Raw genomic sequence first — 12,992 nt, 5'->3', positions numbered from 1 at the left:
CTCAGGTGACCAGAGCTGTTGTGACAGATTTTTAGTCAGGCAGGTAGAGTCAACCAGATCTCTCATGACTCTCTCCTTTTTTGTACCTTCAGCTTATCTTTCACAGTCCTCTGAACTCTTACAAGAGGAGCAGAAAATGGACATATCTCGGGTGAGTTGTTTCTTAACACCTTTTTTAATGATGGATTTTTATAGGTGTTTAAGAGCCCAAACATTAAAATAGAAAAGTAAAACAAGACATGGATCAGAATCATTTAGGGAAGATATAGAATAGCAGATGAATATCAGGGCAAAGTTGGCATGTAGAAAGATGCAGGTCTTCTAATGTTGCAGATTTTGCAAAGTGGACCTGCAAGTATATTTCTGAACTTTCTGATAACCTTGGAGAAAGACAGATATTTGTTTTAAATTTGCATTGATGAGAAGAATAAACCTGGTTCCTCATGAAAACTAAAGACACTGAAGTCTGGAAAAATGTCATGATGTTTTTCACGTAGGTGATAGTGGAGACTGTCGTAGTTTCAACCCTAAAGTTGAAAAGATCATCCTTGGTCCACTGAATTGTAGCAGAGCCTCTATTGTCAATCAGCTGACTTTATACATGTGGTCTATATCTAAATTTCTTATTCTTTTCCCATGGTCCAGTTATTTATCTTTTTGCTAGTACTTCACTGTCATAGTTACTATTGCCTCATAGTAGGCGTTGAAATATGGTAGTAAAGAGCCTTCAAGTAGTACTTCTTTAATAATTTATTGGCTATTTTAGGTCTGTTTCATTTTCATAGAAGTTTTGTCAATTTTCATGTAATATTCTTTGGGTTAGTTTTTCTATGTAGAGGTGAATGAAATTTTTGACATCTTTCATTAGATTTATTCTTAGATATTTCATCTATTTTAACACTATTATGATATTTTTAAAATTTCATTTTCTAGTTTGTTACTAGTTTAAAACACAGATTTTTTAATGTTGATTTTATATCTGGCAATTTTGTTAAATTCACTCATTAGGGTTAAAGCTTATATGTAGATTCTCTTAGGTTTTTTACTTTTACACAATCATGTCTTTTCACTTAAAGACAATTGTATGTTCCTCTTTCTGATCCCTATAGCCTTAATTTCTTTTTAAGCTTCTTGCTAAGATACCCAGTACAATGTTGAATAGAAATAGTGACAGTGGACATCCTAGTCAGTACCTTACCTGAAGGGAAAAGTGGTCAGTATCACCATTGAATCTGATTTTCAGTCTAGGTATTTTCATACAAGCCCTTTGTTTGACTAGGAGATTGCCTTTCTGTTTTAAGTTTTTCTGAAAGGTTTTTTTTTTTGGTAGAATTTTTCCCTTTATTATTATTATTATTTTTTAAATTCAGTTTTATTGATATATGGTCACATATCATACAGTCATCTGTGGTGCACAGTCACCTGTTCACAGTACATATAGTTGTGCATTCATCACCTCAATCTATTTTTTGAACATTTTCCTTATACCAGAAAAAGTAAAAATAAGAATAAAAAAATAAAAGTAAAAAAGAACACCCAAATCATCCTCCCCCCATCCTATTTTTCATTTAGTTTTTGTCCCCATTTTTCTACTCATCCATACCTATACTGGATAAAGGGAGTGTGATCCACAAGGCTTTCACAATCACACTGTCATCCCTTGTGAGCTACATTGTTATACAATTGTCTTCAGGAATCAAAGCTACTGGGTTGCAGTTTGACAGTTTCAGTTATTTCCTTCTAGCTATTCCAATACACTAAAAACTAAAAAGGGATATGTATATAGTGCATAAGAATGTCCACCAGAGTGACCTCTCGACTCCATTTGGAATCTCTCAGCCAGTGAAACTTTATTTCGTTTCATTTCACATTCCCCTTTTGTTCAAGAACATGTTCTCAGTCCCACAATGTCGGGTCCAGATTCATCCTGGGGAGTCATATCCAGAGTTGCCGGGGAGATTTACACCCCTGGGTGTTAGATCCCACATAGAGGGGAGGGCAGTGATTTCACCTGCCAAATTGGCTTAGCTAGAGAGAGAAGGCCACATCTGAGCAACAAAGAGGCATTCAGGAGGAGACTCTTAGGTACAATTAGAGGCAGGTTTAGCTTCTCCTTTGCAGTAACAAGCTTCGTAAGGGCAAGTCCCAAGATAGAGGGCTTGGCACACCAAACCGCAAGTCCCCAGTGTTTGTGAGAACTCCCACAACAATCCAGGTGGGGAAGTCCAACACCTCCACATTTCCTCCCAGCTCCCCAAGGGGGTCCTGCGTATATATCTTTATTCTCTACCCAAATTACTTTGGGATGTGTCACTATTTCTCACTAACCTATACACACCTACCAGGTCTTACTTCCTATTCAAGGATCCATGTAATTATGGTATTTGAACAAACTGTATGAGTTAAATTGTTTAGGAACTATAGATCCTTCAACAACTAAGCATCTCTTCCCTTGGTCTCACATGGAAGTTGAAGTTTTAAAACAGTCAATATCATCCTCTACCCTTTGGCCTCATTTGCCCTAGTCCTACCTAGATCTGCTTCATTCATATCTCTAATTGAAGTCTGGACTCCTTTTCAGCTTTTTTTAACAGTTGCTGTATGCCCTAATACTGACATTCATATCTGCCGAGTTCTATTTCTGTGCTTCAGGTGTCACACAGATACCCAGAGTTCCAGGGATTGATCAGGTTATACACAAAGGTATCAGCATCTCAGAATTTGGAGATAGCCATTAAAATTCAGGAATAAATGTGACTGCTGTAAGGGCTTACAATCTAGGGACCTTAACAATAAGTGTTCCCCTGATATGCTGTGCTCTATGATTCGGTTCTGAGTTTACACATTGTAGTTGGTCCATATTGGTGATACATTGTAGTGTTTGCCTTTGTTTCTGGCATACTTCACTCAAAATGCTGTCTACAAGATCCATTCACCTCATTGTGTGTCTCACAGCTTCACTACTTCTCGAAGTTGTTCAGATTCCATTGTATGCACACACAACAGTTCACCATTCTGTTCCTCAGCTGATGAACCCTGAGGCCACCTCCACCCATTGCAAATCATACCAACTGTCTCCGTAAATACCAGTGTGCAAATGTCCATTCATGTCCCTGCACTCAGATCTCCAAGTATATGCCCGGTAATGCAATTGCAGGACCTTATGGCACACACATACTTAGCTTCTTGTGGGACCACCACACTGTCCTCCAGAAAGACTACACCGTTCTCTGCCTCTTAACCAACAGTAAATACATAAATTCCTCTCCGTGTTTTCTCCAGCACTTTTATCCCTGTTTATATTTTTCCTTACAATTTTAGAGAGCTATATTAACATGCCATGTAATTTTCCACAGTGTACAATCATTTGTTCATGGTATCATCATATAGTTGTGCATTTATCACCACAGTCAGCACTTAAACATATTACTACGAAAAAAGTTTTTTTTCCAACAAATAATTAAAAAAATAAAAAAAGAAAAAGAAAATATACAATACAACGTCATAGTGGGGTCAGACAACAACACTACCAAGAATCCCATAACGCTCCCTTATATCCCCCTGTCATACACATTTAGCTTTGGTATATTGCCTTTGTTACATTTAATGGAGGTATACTACAATGTTATTGTTGACCATAGACTTCAGTTTGCTTTGATTATATTCTTTCCTCAGTACCATCCTGTTTCCAACACTCGGCATGGGTTGACATTCCTTTGTTCTCTCATATGCAAGAACAGTTTTATATTTGTACATTTAGTCACAATCATCGACCACTCCAGTTTTTGCTAAGTTGAACAGTCCCAGTCTTTATCTTCTATCTTTACCTCAGGTGTCATTCATGTCCCTAGCCCACCTCTTTCCACTTTACTCACAGACATCTTTGTTCAGTGTACTTATAGTATTGTGGTACCATCACATAGTATTGTGCTTTCTATTTCTGGATCTGTACAGTCAATCCTGCTGAACATTCTGTAGTCCTTCAGCATCAAATGGCAGATCTCTACCCTCTTTCTATGTCCTGATAGCCTGTGTTATCATTTTTTAACTCTCAAAGTTTGCTAATTAATATTAGTTCATATTAGTGAGACCATACGGTATTTGTCCTTTTGTTTCTGGCTAACTTTGCTCAACATAATGTCCTCAGGGTTCATCCATGTTATTATATGTTCCGTGTCTTTGTTCTGTCTTACAGCTGTGTAATGTTCCATCATGTGCATTTACCACAATTTGTTTATCCACTTGTCTGTTGATGGACATTGGGCTGCTTCCATCTCTTGGCAATCGTGAATAATGCTGCAATAAACATTGGTTTACAAGTATCCGTTTGTGTCTTAATTTTCATTTCCTTTGAGTGTATACCTAGGAATGGAATAGCTGGGTCATACTGCAAATCTATACTTAGCTTCCTGAGGAACCTCCACACTGTCTCCCAGAGTGGTTGCACCATTCTACATTCATACAATGCATACAATGGAATCTGAACAACTTCGAGAAGGAGTGAAGCTGTGAGACACACAATGAGGTGAATGGATCTTGTAGACAGCATTTGGAGTGAAGTATGCCAGAAACAAAGGCAAACACTATAATGCCTCACCAATATGGACTAACTACAATGTGTAAATGTAGAATAAGTGCAATGAATAAGTGTGCCTCTTTCTCCACATCCTCTCCAGCACTTGTAATTTTCTGTTTTTTTAGATGATGGCCATTCTGGTAGGTGTAAGATGATATCTCATTGTGCTTTTGATTTGCATTTCCCTAATAGCCAGTGAAGTTGAGCATTTTTTCATGTTTTTGAGCCATTTGTATTTCCTCTTCAGAAAAGTATCTGTCCATGTCTTTTGCCCATTTCTTAATTGGGTTGTTTGTCTTTCTGTTGTTGAGTTGTTGGATCGTTTTGTGTATTCAGGATATTAAACCCTTATCTGATATGTAGTTTCCAAATATTGTCTCCTGTTGAGTAGGCTGCCTCCTAAAAGTTTTTTTCACAAATGGGTATTAAATTTTGTCAAATGTTTTATATTCTTCTAATGAGATAATCACATAATTTTATTCTTTATTATTTTGGGGAATGAATTATATTGAATGCTTTTTGAATTATATTGAATGCTTTTTGTGGTTATGATTAGTATACTTTTCATATATATCTGGATTCACTTTAATATATAAATTAATATTTTTGTATCTAAATAAAGGGGAAGAAATTGGCCTATACTTTTCCTTTCTTTTAATGTCATTGTCACATTTCACCGTCAATGTTCTGCTCTCATGAAATGAGTTGATAAATGATTTATCCTTTTCTGTTCTCTCAAAGAGTATGTTAGATTTCTTCATTAAATGGTTGGAAAAATAAACCACTGAAGCCACCTGGGTCTGGGTTTTCTTTATGGGTACTTCAAATTAGGAATTCAGTTTCTGTAATAAATTTTGAAAATCTGAATAATCCTATTTCTTCCAATGTATTTTTTTAGAACATGTTTATTGAGATCATTCATATACCATACAGTTCACAGATTTAAAGTGTGTAGTGAATAATTTTTAGTATATTCAGAGTTATGTAATCTTTGCCACAATCGATTTTAGAACATTTCTGTCAACTGAAAAAGAAGCCTTGAATCCTTCAGTTACCACCACAGCCCTCGCTCCATGGACTCCCTCCATCCCTATACAATGACTAATCTACATTCTGTCTATGGATTTGCCTATTCTGGACATTTCATATACATGGAATTACATAATATGTAGTCTTTTGTATCTGGCTTCTTTTACTTAGCATCATGTATTCCTGTGTCCTTCACATTGTAACATATGTTAGTCCTTCATTCTTCTTATAATCAAATACTCCATTGTTTGGCTATACCAGATTTAGAGGGTTCTGATTTCTCCCCATGCTTGCCACCAATTGATATTTTAAAGTTTATTATAGGCATCCTAGTGTGTATGAAGTGGTATCTCTTTGTGGCTTTGATTTTCATTTCCCTGATTGATGTTGAACATCTTTACATTTGCTTATTGGCCATTTGTGTTATCTTTTAGGAAATGTCTGTTCAACTCCTTTGCCCATATTTTAATAGGGTTGTTGGTCTGTCTGGTTGAGTTTTAAACATTCTTTAGGTATTCTGGATACTAGACCCTTATCAGATATTTGGTTTGCAAATATTTCCTCCCTTATCTGTGGGCTGTGTTTTCACTCTTTTGACAGTATCCTTTGATACATAAAATTTTAAATATTTGATTAAGTCCAATTTGTTTTTCTTCAGTTGTTTGTACTCCTGGTATCATACCTAAGAAACCATTGCCAAGTCTAAGATGAAGATTTGCCTCTGATTTCTTCTACAAGTTTCATAGTTTTACTTCCAATGTTTAGATCTTTGATCCATTTTAAGTTAACTTTTTTGTTTTGAGGTAAGAGTCTGTTTCGGTTTCTTAAAGGTGCCAAAATGCAAAATACCAGAAATGGATAGCTTTTACAATGAGGGTTTATTAGTTCACAGATTTACAGTTCTCACTTATTAAATGTTCAAATTAAGGTATCCAGTGATGCCTTCTTTAACGAAAGGCTGATGGCATCCAGGGTTCCTCTGTCACATGGGAAGGCACATGGCAATGTCTGCTAGTCCTTCGTCTCCTGAGTTCTGGTTTCACAATGGCTTTCTCCAAAATGTCTCTGGGCTTTTGTCTCTCTTAGTTTCTTCTCTCATCTCCAGTAGTCCTCCTTGCTTCTTCCCGGGAACACTCTGGGCTTCATCTCTTAGTTTAGGATCTCCAAACGTCTGTCTGCATCTCCAAGCATCTAAATCTGTGCCGGCTCTGGACTTTCTCTCTCTTCTTGACCTCTCTTAAGGATTCCAGTAAACTAATTAAGACCCACCTTGAGTGGGCTGGGTCACATCTCCTTAGAAATAATCTAATCAACAGGTCCCTAATCAGAAGTCTGGGGATTATAAGAACATGGCTTTCTGCCATACATACTAGAGTCATAACCAGCACTTCATTCTTTTTTTTTTTTTTTTTCAATTCATTTTTATTGAGATATATTCACATACCCATGGCATTCATACAAAACAAAGCATACATTGATTGTTTCCAGTACCATTATATAGTTCTGCATTCATCATCACCAAAATTAATTTTTGACATTTTCATTACCACCACACACAAAAACAATAAGAATAAAAACCAAAAGTGAAAAAGAACACCAAAGTAAAAAAGAACACTGGGTCCCTTCCTTTTTTTTTTCTTTTCTTTCCTCCCCCCCCCCCCTTTGTCTACTCCTCCATTCATAAACTGGACAAAGGGGAGTGTGGTCCATATGGCTTTCCCAATCACATTCTCACCCCTCATATACTGCATTTTTATACAATCATCTACAAGATTCATGGGTTCTGGTTTGTAGTTTGATAGTTTCAGGTATTTACTGCTAGCTATTTCCAATTCTGTGTAGAACCTGAAAAGGGTTGTCTACATTGTGCATAAGAGTGCCCACCAGAGTGACCTCTCGGCTCCTTTTTGGAATCTCTCTGCCACTGAAGCTTATTTCATTTCCTTTCACATCCCCCTTTTGGTCAAGAAGATTTTCTCTATCCCACTGATGCCGGGTCTAGATTCTTCCCCAGGAGTCATATTCCACATTGCCAGGGAGATTCACTCCCCTGGGTGTCAGATCCCACGTAGGCGGGAGGGCAGTGATTTCACCTGCCAAGTTGGCTTAGCTAGAGAGAGAGGGCCACATCTGAGCAACAAAGAGGCACTCGGGAGGAGGCTCTTAGGCACAATTATAGGGAGGCCTAGCCTCTCCTTTGCAGCAACAGTCTTGCCAAGGGCAAGTCCCGTGGTAGAGGGCTCAGCCCATCAAACCACTAGTCCCCTATGTCTGTGAGCACATCAGCAACCATCAAGGTGGGGAAGCCCAACACCCCTGCATTCTCCACCAGCTCCTCAGGGGGACTGTGCATATTTTTTTTTAATTAACTCTTTTTTTTTAAATTAACTACATCAAAAAAAAATTTTTTAAAAAGATATACAATAAAAAAAGTTTCAAACAAACCATAACAAGGGAGTAAGAAAAAGACAACTAACCTAAAATAACTACTTTACTTCCAACATGTTCCTACTCTACCCCAAGAAAATAACCTAAATATAGCAACATTCTGTGAACTTGTTCCTACCATACTCATCAGAAATTAACAAACTGTAGTTTGTTCCTGGGCATTCCCAGAACGTTTTTTACCACGATAGCTTCTCTGTTCTTACTGGGTTATCTCCTCCCCCCTTCATTAATTGCTCTCTGTCACTAGTTCCCCTACATTCTACAGTATAAACCATTTATTTAGGAGTGTGTTGTTTAACCTCCAAGTGTTTGTGAATTTTCTAAGTCTCTGATGGTTATTGACTTCTATTGTATTCCCTTGTGGTCAGAGAATGTGCTTTGAATAATTTCAATTTTTTTTTTAATTTATTGAGGCTTGTTTTATGTCCCAGCATATGGTCTATTCTGTAGAAAGTTCCATGATCACTAGAGAAGAATGTGTATCCTGGTGATTTGGGATGTGATGTTCTATATATGTCTGTTAAATCCAATTCATTTATCAGATTGTTTAGGTTTTCAGTTTCCTTATTGGTCTGGTTGATCTGTCTATAGGAGAGAGTGATGTGTTGAAGTCTCACACAATTATTGTGGAAACATCCATTGCTTCCTTTAGTTTTGCCAGTGTTTGTCTCATGTATTTTGTGGCACCATGACTGGGTGCATAAACATTTATGATTGTTATTTCTTCTTGTTGAATTGCCCCTTTTATTAGTATGTAACTGGCCTTCTTTGTCTCTCATAACATCCTTGCATTTAAAGTCTATTTATCTGAGATGAATATATGCTACTGCTGCTTTCTTTTGGCTGTAGCTTGAATGAAATATTTTTCTGTCCTTTCACTTTCAATTCTTGTGTTCCTGTCTCTAAGATGAGTCTCTTGCATGGCAATGTATTGATGGTTCAATATTTTTTTATCCATTCTGCCAGTCTGTAATCTTTTAATTGGGGAGTTTAATCCATTTACATTCAACGTTATTACTGTGAAGGCATTTCTTGAATCAGCCATCCTATCCTTTGGTTTATGTTTATCAGATATATTTTTTCCCTCTGTCTCTTATTGTCCTTCAATGAACCAATACTGAATCTCTTTATTACTGAACCTTTCTCCATATCTCTCTCTCCGTTCTTTGTTTCTTTGTTGGTAGGGCTCCCTTCAGTATCTGAAGTAGGGCAGGTCTTTTATTAGCAAAATCTCTCAGGATTTGTTTGTGAAAAATTTAAGCTCTCCCTCAAATTTGAAGGAGAGCTTTGCTGGATGAAGTATTCTTGGTTGGAAATTTTTCTCTCTCAGAATTTTAAATATGTCATGCCACTGCCTTCTCACCTCCATGGTGGCTGCTGAGTAGTCACTACTTAGTCTTATGTTGTTTCCTTTGTATGTGGTGAATTGCTTTTCTCTTGCTGCTTTCAGAACTTGCTCCTTCTCTACAGTATTTGAGAGTCTGATCAGAATATGTCTCAGAGTGGGTTTATTTGGATTTATTCTATTTGGAGTTCGCTGGGCATTTATGTTTTGTGTGTTTGTATTGTGTAGAAGGTTTGGGAACTTTTCCCCAACAGTTTTCTTTGAATTCTCTTTCTAGACCTTTACCCTTCTCTTCCCCTTCTGGGACACCAATGAGTCTTAAATTTGGACATTTTATTTTATCTATCATATCCGTGAAGTCCATTTCAATTTTTATGATTTTTCCCCCATTCTTTCTTTTTGTTCTTTCATTTTTTGTTCTGTGGTCCTCGATGTCACTGATTCGTTGTTCAGCTTCCTCTAGTCTTGTACTATGAATATCCAGAATCTTTTTAATTTGGTCAACAGTTTCTTTTATTTCCATGACATCATCTATTTTTTTATTTACTTTTGCAATTTCTTCTTTATATGCTCTTCTAGGGTCTTCTTCATGTCCTTTATATCCTGTGCCATGCTCTTTTTCATGTCCTTTATATAATGTGCCATGCTCTCATTGTTTGTCTTTAGTTCTTTGGTTAATTGCTCCAAGTATTGTGTCTCCTCTGATCTTTTGATTTGGGTGTTTGGGTTTGGATTATCCATATTGTCTGGTTTTTTCATATACTTTAAATTTTCTGTTGTTTTTTGACCTCTTGGCATTTGCTTTACTTGATAGCGTTCTTTAGGATATGTAGGATTATTCAAAGACTAATCTCTGATTTGTCAGATCTACAGCTTGGTGGCGTACACTTTCTCTAACCAGCAGATGGTGTCCACGAGTCACCTATTCCCCTCAAGTCAGTTCTCCCCAACTTTGTCTTGGTGGTGTGTGCGGGTCTGATTCTCATGGGGTCCAGTTGGTGCATCAAGTTTGGGTGCGTTGTTGGTGCTGTCCGCCATGAATGTGGGGTGTGTGTCTGAGCGGTTAGGGAGGGAGGGCAGCTTTGATAATCAAACCTCCCAGGTGTTCCTAGAGATTTAAGGCTGTTGCAAGAATCTAAACCTTCATTTCAGTCTCGCCATAGATTGTCTCTGCAGCTGACCCACAAGTCCTTGCTATTGGCATATGGTCCCTGGGATTTCTGAGTGGGTTCCTCTTCCAAGCTGTGCCCTTCTAGGGCCTCTGCTGAGGGAAGGTTGTGCTATGTCACAAGTGTGTGCCGTCCCTCAAGGAAGGTTCCAGGCCACCGGGCCATGTAGGTGCATTCCCAACCTGCTGTAAGGATGGCTGTATGGGGCATGTTAATTTCCCTCTTTTCGCACAGCTCCGCCTTCCCAGCTCCAGGACAATTAGCTGGGGGTGTGCGAAAGGCTATTGTCCACACCCGATATTGTGGCGTGTGCATGTGATGCTGGAAACACTTCCTGTCACACTGGGTTTTTTGGCATGGCTCTGGGCTGTGGCTCCGGCACCGGGCGGGAGCGTTCCCAGCCCACCGGGAAGGTGGCTGCAAGGGGCATGGTTATTTTCCCCTGTTGGCTCACCTCTGTCTGCCTCGCTCTGAGACAATTAGCAGCGGGTGTGCGAAAGGCTATCTTCCATGCCATATATTGAGGCGTTCGCACAGCCCATTCCTGCCGCACTTCACTGTGCCATATCTGCAGCCGCTTTTGGGTTTTTTAAAAAGGAACTAGTCTGACTCCAAATGCCAACCCACGGTTTCCACATACCACAGCGTGGCTGCTGGATATTCAGCAAGCTTACTCACTCGTTTCAGAACCCAGAGTCCTGGTTTCACCAAGTGCATGGTCCCTGTGGATTTAGCAGACCTTGTCCAGCTAGTGCATCGCTGGAACTGGTGTTCTGGGTCACTTTCTGGCTTTTATCTAGTATTTTTCACAGAAGTGTTTGTTTTGCCCTATCTCTCCTAGCCACCATCTTAGGTTCTCCTCCACTTCATTCTTTTGCATTTGGAAATCCAGTTTTCCCAGCATAATTGTTGAGAAGAATATCTCTCTTCATTGAATGTTCTTGGCACCCTTTCCAAAATCAGCAGATGATTGATGTATACATTTATTACTGGACTTTCAGTTCTTTTCCACTGCTCTACATATCTGTCTTTATGCTGGTACCACATTCATGTCTTGACTACTGTACCTTTGCAGTTAGTTTTGAAATCATGAAGTATGTTTTGAAATTATGATGTATGAGTCCTCCTATTTTGTTCAAAATTGTTTTGGCTATTTGGGGTCCCTTGCACTTTTTGTTATTGTTACTGTTTTTGTTTTGCTTTTATTGTAGCATATAACATATATACATAAAAGTGAAAACTTTCCAAGTGCAATTTTACAAGTAGTTGCAAATTTCAAAGAATATTGTAGGTTATAATTCCACAGTTTCAGTTATTTCTTTATTATGAAATATATATATAAAACAGTAATATCTTTCAAAGCATGATTTAACAAGTAGATATATAGGAAATTTCCAAAGTTATTATAAGTTATAGTACCATAGTTTTAGTTATTTCCTTATTGTGAAATACAACATATACACAAAAAGGTATAACTTTCAAATTTCAATTTACTGAGTAGCTATAGAACAAATTTCAAAGGATGTTATGGATTACAGTTCCACCATTTCAGTTCTTTCTATTTTAATACCTTGGCAACGAAGAAAAAGAAAACTATAACTATTTAGTATTCATAATCCTTTGTTAAATTCCATCTTGTCTGTTGCTTCCCCTTCCTGTAGTTCAGTCACTTTCCCGATCTTCAGGAATGTCTAGACAGTGATCATCCGAGCCTGTTCATGTTGAAAAGGGGCGTCAACTTTATGAACAGAGGGGACACATCTAGTTGATGTTCCTGAAGAGGCTGTTGCCTTTGGGTTTTGGGACTTAGGAGCATTCTGAAGGATCTAAGTTTCTAACGAATAAACTTGGTGAGTGAAACCTTCATAGAGTCTCAGATAGGGATCCAGGCACTCTTTAATATTTTTGGTTCACTGTTGACTTGGGCCTATCATATTATGGTCATTTGGCATATTTAGGTGAGACTTGTATAGGAGTAACCTCCAGGTCAACCTCGACTTTATTTGAATTCTCTTAGGCACTAAACCTTATTTTGTTGCCTTTCTTTTCCCCTTTCTGGTCAAAAAGCATTCTCAGTCCATTGGTGCCAGGGTCAGGCTCATTCCCAGAATTCATGTTCCACATCACCAGGAAGTCTCATTCATCTTGGGGGTCCTGTTCCACATCTGGGGGAGGGTGATGAATTTATTTGCAGAGTTAGGCTTAGAGAGAGAAGGTCCAGATTTCAGCAACAAAAAAGGTTCTCTGGAGGTGACGCCCAGGCATGATTGCAGGTGAGCTTAGCCTCGTCTTTACAGCCATAAGTTTCACCCGAGCAAGCCTCAATATCGAGGGCTTGACTTATAAGGTAGTGGCTTCCTAAGCTCACATAGCATATGTTATGTCCACGATAATCCATCCGTATCTCACATTATCATCATGGAGT

At 38.2% G+C, this 12,992-nt stretch overlaps 1 protein-coding gene across 12 annotated transcripts in view; it reads left to right on the top strand.

Moving 5' to 3' along the window:
• LOC119505042 (zinc finger protein 510-like) overlaps nt 1-12,992 on the top strand; it is a 122,963-nt gene that overhangs the window by 50,346 nt on the left and 59,625 nt on the right. For all 12 annotated transcript variants that reach the window (XM_037797750.1, XM_037797749.1, XM_037797748.1 and 9 more), the window contains exon 3: nt 93-151. In XM_037797750.1, coding sequence (XP_037653678.1) covers nt 137-151 — 15 coding nt within the window. In that variant the 5' untranslated portion in view covers nt 93-136. The remainder of the gene's footprint in view (nt 1-92; nt 152-12,992) is intronic.

This window comes from Choloepus didactylus, chromosome 10 (assembly GCF_015220235.1).
Source record: "Choloepus didactylus isolate mChoDid1 chromosome 10, mChoDid1.pri, whole genome shotgun sequence".
Taxonomy (NCBI): Eukaryota; Metazoa; Chordata; class Mammalia; order Pilosa; family Megalonychidae; genus Choloepus; species Choloepus didactylus.
The sequence above is the reverse complement of the archived record's forward strand: the minus strand, read 5'-3'. Positions and strand labels throughout refer to the sequence as shown.